This window comes from Nansenia antarctica, assembly GCF_963989245.1.
Source record: "Nansenia antarctica genome assembly, chromosome: 8".
Taxonomy (NCBI): domain Eukaryota; kingdom Metazoa; phylum Chordata; class Actinopteri; order Argentiniformes; family Microstomatidae; genus Nansenia; species Nansenia antarctica.
Genome location: NC_137678.1, coordinates 29,015,980 through 29,025,979, shown reverse-complemented (window position 1 = coordinate 29,025,979; position 10,000 = coordinate 29,015,980). Strand labels below are relative to the sequence as shown.

Below are 10,000 nucleotides of genomic sequence, written 5' to 3'. Positions count from 1 at the left end.
ATTCAATCCAATCAGTTCCCTAGCGCCTCGATAGCGTGAACGCTAACAGTAATACCGTTGGCATAGATTCAATAGATGTAAATTGCAGAGAGACGATAATGACTGAATAGTGATAACCTTGCACATACACACACACAAACACGCACATACACACACACACACACACACACACGCCCACGCGCACACACACACACACGCACACACACACACACGCACACGCACACGCACACACACACGCACGCACACACGCACACACGCACGCACACACACACACACACACACACACACGCAGACACACACACGCACACACGCACACACACACACACGCACACACACACACACACACACACACACACGCAGACACGCACACACGCAGACACACACACACACACGCACACACACTGTTGACAGAGTTACTAAAAGAGGCTTTGGCAACAGGATGAGTGGAGCATTAGACAGACACAGCCAGTTAGTGGACTGTATAAGTCACAATAGCATCATTGAGGGTCTATGTCTACAATGTCTGACTTCCCTCTCTTTCTCTCTCACTCCCACTTTCTCCTCTGATCTCTCTCCCATTCCTCTCTCTATTTTTCTCTCTCTTACACTCTCTCCCTCGCCTTTGCTCTCTCTCTCTCTCTCTCTCTTTCTCTTTCTCTCTTTCTCTCTCACTCTCTCTGCTCCAATGAACACACTACAGTGGGCCAGGGACCTGGCTTTGTCAGGGGCAATGGAACAAAACGTCGGTGAAAAAAGAGAGAGGGCTCGTAAATTTCCCTGCAGACTAGTTTTATCCTCTTTCCGAACTCTCTTTCCGCTTGTTTTGCTGCATGTCAAAGTAGACAATGGTCTCCCTAACAGACGTATATATTTCACGTTTACAAGCGTAAACTGAACCGATGGCCCACAGAGGGCGAATAGAGATAGGCCAACAACATCTCAGACTTTTCCTGTGTTCTAACTTCTGTGGGTTTGACAGTTGGAGAGTATGCCGATTTTAAAAGATGATACAACTGCATATCAAATCTGGGCCCAGTGTTCCAAAGGCTTCGTAGATCAACTATAGTCCATTTGTAGGCTATGAACGAAAGCGACTTTAGAACTACAGAACAATCACACTATCAAATCCTTAACTAGTTGATTCAGATGTCAACTGTACTCTATGTTGACAGACCAGCTTTATTCGTTTATTCTGGAAGGACGCTGATTGGCACAAATGAATTTCCAGTCAGGGAGGCCTCAGGGATGAAAGCAAATCCCGACTTGAATCTGCAAAGAGAAGTGACACACTTCAAAATAGGGCATAATAAGACAAGAAGACACATAAGACTTTTGGCAAACTCTCAGAGAACCCCTGTCTGGGAATGGTTCATCTTCTTCCTATACAAGCTTATTAGGAATGTTCCATATCGGATAAGAATATGGGGGGAGCTGTTGTTTCCTTCTCTCTATGAAAGACACACTAATTTACCCCTCTGACAAAAGAGACATGAGAGGAGACACACATATGTAATTGATAGTGAGGGGAAGGGAAATTCGAGAATATTAGACAAACTAAATTATGCATAATCCCCTGTGTGTAAATAATTGATCCGTTATGCGTCACATTAACAAAAACACAATCAGGGCAGAGGAATAATTTGCCCCAAGCTTAACAGCTAATTGAAACGATTCAGTGTGGAATGAAAATGTAATGTGTTTATTATAAATAACCCAATTTATGTGTGTGTGTGTGTGTGTGTGTGTGTGTGTGTGTGTGTGTGTGTTTGTTATTGCGTGCGTGAATGCGTAAACAGTGAATGTGTGAGTGAGTGTTTGCACCTACAGCAAGTTGTGGGCGAGTGTGTGTGCTCGCAGAAGAAGAAAAAAAGTGTTTCCATGTCTGACAGTGTGAGCTTGCTCATATGGCTGTTTGTGTGTGGGTGGGTGTGGGTGTAAAGGCTCATCTAAAACCAACCATTCCTCAATGGAAATTGATTTCAGGGTTTTTAAACAGATGTATAACACAGGGCCAGTGTGTGTGACCCCTTAGCACTCAGATCTCCTCTCTCTGTAGCTCTGTATCCAGGACGTACCCCCAGAGACAGACACTGAGAGGTATTGAGTCCACTTAGGTCAGCTCTACCTGGGGCAGAGAGAGGAGGTCAAGTCTTAGCCTTAGTCCTCCCCCGGAAGATCAGCTCTATGAATAGTGAAATTAGCAGCTGATTGATAGTGTGTGTGTGTGTGTGTGTGTGTGTGTGCGTGCGTACGTGTGTGTGTGTGTGTGTGTGTGTGTGTGTGTGTGTGCGTGCGTGTTATTGGTTAGAGCCCCCTGAAGCTACGCTTGTACAAAGAGAGACAGATGGAAGTTTGGAGTGGGAGAGAGAGAGATGGAAAATAAGTAGAGAGGTGTTAAAGAAATTGGAGAAAGGATCAGAAATGGAGTGGATGGAAAGAGAGAGAGAGGGAGAGAGAGAGAGAGAGAGAGAGAGAGAGAGAGAGAGAGAGAGAGAGAGAGAGAGAGAGAGAGAGAGAGAGAGAGAGGATTTGACTGCCCGTGGATTGCCTTTGAATACTGATGTTTTTCTTCTCTATTATGGGTAAACACCCTCTCACACAAACAGAAGGTCTCTCCAAATCTTTAAAGAACAAATAAATCTCGGGTTGTAAGAGAGTGGAGGAAGAGTGTGGGAGGGGGGAGAAGTGAGGTTTAAAGCCCAGTTAGAGCACACAGGTTCTTCCCACAGGGGAAATTCCATGGTGGACCAATCCCCTCACTGAGGCAACAGGGGCCATGACTTTGAACCAGCCCTTACTCCCCCAAGGAAAGAGGTCCCGCCCCCACCTCCTCCTTCCTTAATATGACTATAGAGGAGACAAAGGCCCCCACTCTAGCACGCAATACACACACACACACACACACACACACACACACAAAAACACACGCATGCATGCATACACACACGCACACATTCAAACACACACACACACACACACACAAAAACACATGCATGCATGCATGCATACACACACGCACACACACGCACACACACACACACACACACACACACCCACACCCACACACACAACACGGCTACCCACAGTATTTCCTGGTCAGTGCTCAATGAAGAGCTGAGAAAATGGCATGTGGTCAGAAGTCTGTGATTGGTCAACATTTTCAAGTTGGGTTGTCAAAATACCGTGTCCATGTGAATAACTGCATAACACAAATACTGACCACTACGTCCAATCAAAACCCACTAATTATATGGTTCCAACAACACTGTAGTCCTTGTTGTGATTTGTGGTGGACACCAATTTTTCCAGCCTGCTAAGTTGAGCAGTCCTTTTTAAATGGCTAACATACTTTATATGGGTGGCACAGTTTCGTCCATGTGACATACTATGTGCTCTGGAAAAACAGCCTGAAAAGCAGGTCAGACACTAAAAGAAACAGAACAAGAAAACTCAACAAGACAGAAAAAAGAAAAAAAAAACTCTCCAACGAAAACAACCAACACTCACAGAGGCATAGGTCTGTCAGAGGCATAGGTCCGTCAGAGGCATATGTCGTCGTCCGAGGACGATCTAGAGAGACATGTCAGCAAACACATCAGCACACATCTCCCCCACGTCTCTGTACTAGAGGAGATTGAAAGTATGAAAGTATGTCACTCAGTGTCCTCATGTGCATCTGTCTTTTAGGTCACTTCACCGGAGAGCGAGCTGAGCGTGCCGTAGGGGCCGGGAGAATGGAGGGCAGCATGTGACCTGTACCCAACGCTCCACGGCCGGCAGCAGCATGCTTCGTCTCCGCCCGACGCTGGCTTTGTGCTTCTGGTGCTCCCTGCTGCTCGCCACCCTACACTCACCACCACCGGCGTTCGCCGACGAAGAGGCCGACTTGGGACCGCCGCCGCCGAGGGCCACAGGAAAGCCGCCGGGGGAGGACCAACCGGATGGTAAGGGGGGTGGTTCTTCTTCCTGGACAATATGGAGGCCGTCCATAAGGTTACCCTCGATCCCGTCGCTCCCGATCCCGTCGCTCCCCTTAAATCCGTTTAGCTGGGGGTCGGGGACGAAGGACGCGGAGGACGCGGAGGCCTCCAAGGCCCCGCCGACCTCGGAGGGGCCGAAGGATCCGCTGGATAACGCGCCGGAACATTCCGGATCTGGGGAGGAGAGCGTTTCGGGGAGGGAGCTTCAACCCTCCACCACCTATAAGGGGGAATTCAGCAGCTCCACAGAGATAGGAACAGTATCCCGTCCGCCAACAGACACTCCCAGTCCCACTGGCACACAACCAAGCGGTGATGAGACTCATGTCCCAGACTCCTCCTACTCCACAACGCCGACACCCGGGAAGGTCGTTGTGTCCTTGCATAGCCCCACCAGTACAAACACACCACCACCACAAACTCAGACAAACACAAACACACCAAACACCCCCCCACAGACTCAGACTCAGACACAACTGCTACCAGACACAGCCCAAACACCAGAACACAGTCCTACTGCAACAGCCACACCCTTACCCAAGGAAAACAAAGTAAAAGAGTTGGTTCCAGGTCCCCAGAAGAATGACACTCTTACAGACTCTGTCCCATCATCAGCACCAAAAACCACCGTCCCCACAGCCCTGGTACCGAAAACCACCATCGACCTAGCAGTGGAGACCACACTAACCAGACAAACATTTGATTCGATGGTAAATGTTAGCATTAGCATCGGAGCTAAAGAGGCTACGGAAACTCAACCCAGACAGACTCAACCGGACCTGGGAGTTTCTGAGGCCAAAGCAGGGCCCGTGGAGGAACAGCCAGGGACGAACGCCACCACGGGCAGCGGAGACGACGGAGCAATGGAGCCTACGACACCAACCACAAGCCAAAGCCCGTGGGTTAACACCCCAACACCAGGAGGTAAGCACAAGTCAAACCAATCGATGGTGATTTTATTGACTCAGTGGATGTGATTAATCATTTTACCCCAAAGGGAGCTCTGTACTTTTTTCAAGAAGAAAAAGCTGTCAGGTTACTGCCAAAATGATGAATGACACCTCCCCACTGGTGGGTATGGGGTTCAGGAACCACAATCCTCCATCTTGAGCAAGTATGGTCGAAGCATACAATAGTCCTTCCTCGTTCCTTGTGGCCACCCGACACGACTGTGATTGGTGAGAGCAATGATACAATGGATACAATCCAATAACCTCTCCTCTTGTCATATCTAAACAGCTAATCTTAGGAGGGGAAGGAAGAACAGACACATTTCCCCCTCAAGTAGCACGTTTGAACAGGGAGCTATGATGAATGAGGGGATATTTCATCTAATGCAACACAGGATTTTGACATGCTACATTGTACCTGAAAGGCAGGGGGGGGGGCGAAAATAGAGATAATGACTTTGTGTACTGTCTGTGGGGTGTGTTTAGTATCACTTTCACGTCACTGAGGGAGAAACCTGCTCTCCTTCACCCATCCCCCACAACTGTAGCTAGGCTGGACTGTCTGGCTTCTGTATTCATAATGAGCCTATGGAAACCCTTCGCCCCTACCCCCCCCCCCCCCCCCACCTTTGTACAGACACATCCATCATAGGGAGATCAAAGGTGAAGTCACACAGTGATGAGACGATAATGTCCCGAACGCATAGTAGTGTCACTGGGGAAGGATACAGGATGTCTGGCTGGACTGAATTCTCTTTGTTGCCCAGCTAGTAGTTAGCATGTATGTCCTCGTCAGGATACAGGTAACACGTACAGTAACTGAGGCCCATGTTAGAGATTTTCATTTAAACATGATCCATTTTTGGATCAATGAAGCCATTTTTGCCGGCAAGTATTCATCTTACGATGGAAACAGAGAAAGGTATACAGATACTGTGGCATGAGGAGACTGTTTCTGATGACCCCAAGGCACACACTATGTCCCAGTGGGTTGATTCGGAGGCTCAGAAGCCTAGGACATTGTATACATAGACACTTTAGTGTGTTATTATTATTATTAATAATAAATCATTATTCAGGCACAGGGTACTACTGATACTTTCCTCATTGGCAGAGGAGCCCTGTTTACAATCATAAAACAATCATACAAAAATGTAGGCCTACATTCAAAATGACAAAAATAATATGGTTAATTCATTGCATATCAATTACAAAGTCATTGTACACAATATAATATAAACTAAACTGACTGGGTGAATCCAGAGCCCCATAGATGGTAGTGTATTTTTTACCCAAGGCTAAATAGTATTATTAGTTGAATCCAGGCAGGTTTAGTTTGTTATGTCTAGGGACAGATCTTAAGTCGTATCTGAGACAGTTTAGTATGTTGTTGTTGTTGTTGTTGTTGTTGTGATTTTGGATCAGTATGTTGTTATTTTGATCAGTGTTATCTCTCACCGTGCTGTGCCTTATTGTGTTATATCTGCTGGTTCCACTCTATGTTAAATAATGTTGTGTAGAGAACATTAGAGCAGGGTCATTACAGTACGGTGTGTTGTGTCTAGGGCTGTTTGTTATGTCTGATCTGCACCGCCTGCCTGGTCAGAGGCGTCACTGTGCCACGGTATCATATCAGTATTCCAGCAGCACACTCAGCAAAACCACCCCCCCCCCCCCTATGGGACTAGCCCCTCAATGTTCCCTGTTCATGGATGCTGAACATGCTTCTCGCCATTTAGACTATCCCCCCCACCCCTCCCCCCTTTCTGTCTACCTCCCTTCCTCCCTCCCTCCCTCCACCCCACTCTGCTTTCCTCCTCCTCCTCCTCCTCCTCCTCCTCCTGCAATCTCTCCTATTTTCTGCAAACAACACGTTATTGTCTCACAGAATGAGAGGTCTAGTATGGCTGGTGTCTTGCCCCTGTAAGGACGAGGGGAGCGTGTCATTATTTAGGCAGGGCAGAACATTTCTCTCCCTTCCACCAGCCCCTCTGGTCTTCTGCAGATATTCCACGCTCTGTGTCGCGCTGCGCAGACTCCTGCAGTGGCTAATGAATGAACCTCCCGCGTTGCCAAAGGACACCAGCGGAGATTCAAACGCGAACAATATAAAAGAAAGCTGACACCCCTGTGCATTGTCATATATTATCACCCGGTACATGGCACAACGTCTGCCGCACAGTAACGTTCTCCCTCAGAGCAATTCAAGGCACGTCTTTCCTCTGTTGGGGGTGGGTGTTGGAAATCCTTCGCTAACGCCTGGGATGACAAGCCATTGATCCAGACAGGGCTCGCGGTGTCACCTCGTCCTTGAAGGGGGGTGCAAGGCGAGGCGACCGGTAGCACCACGCATATCTGGTCCCCTTCAAAGGCACACTACAGCAGTCGATAGCAAGGTCAATTATGAGCGAGGCGGAGAGGAGAGAGCAGGAGAAGAGGAGATGAGGAGAGGGTAAGAGAATATTGAGGGAGGAGGGGGAGGTTGGGGGAGGGTTGTCGCTAAGGAGGTGAGGGGGGGATGAAAAATGAGGCCCTTTAAAAGCGATCGCGGCAGTGTCTCTGAGACCCATCTCCACTCATTTTCTCCCAAACAGTTCCCTAACCCCCTCCCCCTTCTCTCCTCCTTCCACCTCCCCCCTTCCTCCTCCCTACATTATCATCCTTTGCACTAATGGGGGGTAGCGAAGCCAAAGCCATAGACATTCCATAACTACCGGCATATGCTGTAGGCTACGCACTGTACAGCACAGCTACACAGCAGAACCAATGTGTTATCGATGGGCGAATCGATTAGCGATAGCATTAAGCCGCATGTTCTGTGATCTGGCACACAAACCAGGTGACTTGAACCAAGCATAACATCATTTAGACGAGATGGGGGAGACTGGGGGAGGTGGAGGTAGAAATCGGAAGACAGAGAGCATTGCCATTCCTCCATTCCTCATTCACTTACAAGGAGCCCATCCTCCAAATTTCTACACCCACCAGCCTCCTTCCTTGATCTAGATAGTCTAAGGAGCACGGAACACGGCAATTAGTCTCGTGTTTGAGCAATTTCTTCACCAAGTTGAGTTAGCGCCAACGATTTTTAATTAAATACTTGGTGGCGGTTCTTCAGTCTATTTGTTTTTGTACTTTGACGCATCGCCCCGGCGGGGAATGAAAGAAACAGCACAGCTGTACGACATGCCTCTGCGTCGTAACCACGGTAACCTCCATTAGCGATTTTTTTTGCCATCCTGTGTAGCAATATGGTAGTTGATTGGATGGAAGGTGTGTGGTGAGAGGAATACACACCGGTGGTCAGGCAAACACCTTCTGTTCTCATTTCTCACAGTCACTAATCCGGTCACTGCAATACAATGGCATTAGTGTGTGTGACTAGACAACCAACCCAATACGCTGGTAGGCTACAGTGTGATGCAATATGCTGATTTAACTGAGCAAGAGATGGGAGGATGATAGCATGAAGGGGGTATTTATAGCTATTACATCCAGTTGTAATGAAGCCGTGAAACCTTATTATGCGTATCTGTCTGTATCGATGTCTCCTATCTGTCTCAATTCTTTCTCATCATCCTACACCATCATATCTGTGTGTGTGTGGGTGTGCGAGTGTGTGCACGTGAGTCTTTTTCATTTTTGGGGGGATAGATCAGCATGACAGTCTTAGATGTAGATAAGACCTCACACCAAGCTAGCAATTACCAGGAGAGTTACCAGGGTAATACGTTGTGACTGTGGGATGACAGGTAATATAGGTTATATGTGGATTTACTTTAACAACCACAGCTAAAGTAATTGCGCTCCCAGCTAGAACGTACCGTAGGGAGTAAAGGTTAGGTGGGATACTACCATATCTCAGGGAGGGCCATGAAAGTGCCATGAAATATGCCTCTGGTTGAGTCTCAGAGGTTTTTCTCACGGCTTGTATGGTGTGTGTGTGTGTGTGTGTGTGTGTGTGTGTGTGTGTGTGTATGTGTGTGTGTGTATGTGTGTGTGTGTGGGCGAGTGGTTGTGTGTGTGTGTGTGTGTGTGTGGGCGGGTGGTTGTGTGTGTGTGTGTGTGTGTGTGTGTGTGTGAGTGTGTGTGTGTGTGTGTGTGTGTGGGCGAGTGGTTGTGTGTGTGTCCAACCATGCAGAAGGTATACAACACCGTATCCATTCAGACTAAGGAGTTGAGAGAGGAAGTCATTCACGCTGGAACCGAGGAAAATAGTACTTACCAGCATGCACTTACACAGACACACTGAGAAAGCCACACACACACACACACACACACACACAGACATCGCTTCACAGACATCCTTACATCTTGGTCCCAGGAGTGGAGGTCAGACTGGCACAGCTGTGACTCTGAGAGAAAACCCCAGAAATCCTGCTTAAAACTGGGGAGGGATTATCCAGATTACCCCTCGGTAGCCTTGGCCCTGCTAGGAAACAGACGGGGATTAGAACCCAAAACAAATCAATTGGACCAAACCAATGAATGAGACACTAAATACACGTCTATATGTGATCTGAAGTCAACTGTCATTTAGTGGATATAGTGGTTTATGTTGTATCGAGCAGATGAATCATTGAGTGCTTCACTCATTTTTGGAATTAATCTATGGGATCAGGAAAGGCAATCCCCACCTTTGATTTGAAGGCCATCACTTCATTGTTAACTTGTAAAGTACCCTCTATTGTTTAGGCACCACTTTCGATTTGTTGGCAAAATGGTGAAAAATGAGTCAAAACAGTAGATACATTACAGTATATACATATCGGAATAAGAATCAGATGTTATTATTATTATTATTATTTGCAGTTATTAGATCTCACTGTACAAGTATAGAACACAAGAGTAAAATTATTTGGCTTTGGTCCCTCAACATTGGCATTGCAGCATTCAGATATAAAATCACAATAATAACAAACATACATTATGTGTAATGTATGTAGTTACACTGAACCAAAATATACACGCAACACTTTTCTTTTTTTCATGAGTTGAAATCAAATACCATTAGACAGCATTATTATTGCACAGATGTGCCTTAAGCTGGTCACAATAAAAGGCCACTCT

At 47.1% G+C, this 10,000-nt stretch overlaps 1 protein-coding gene across 1 annotated transcript in view; it reads left to right on the top strand.

Moving 5' to 3' along the window:
• Positions 1-3,784: 3,784 nt before the first annotated feature.
• prrt4b (proline rich transmembrane protein 4b) overlaps positions 3,785-10,000 on the top strand; it is a gene marked incomplete at both ends in the record, with an annotated part of 18,485 nt that continues 12,269 nt past the window's right edge. The window contains one exon of the mRNA XM_080538253.1: positions 3,785-4,240. Within this exon, the coding sequence (XP_080394379.1) occupies positions 3,785-4,240 (456 nt within the window). The remainder of the gene's footprint in view (positions 4,241-10,000) is intronic.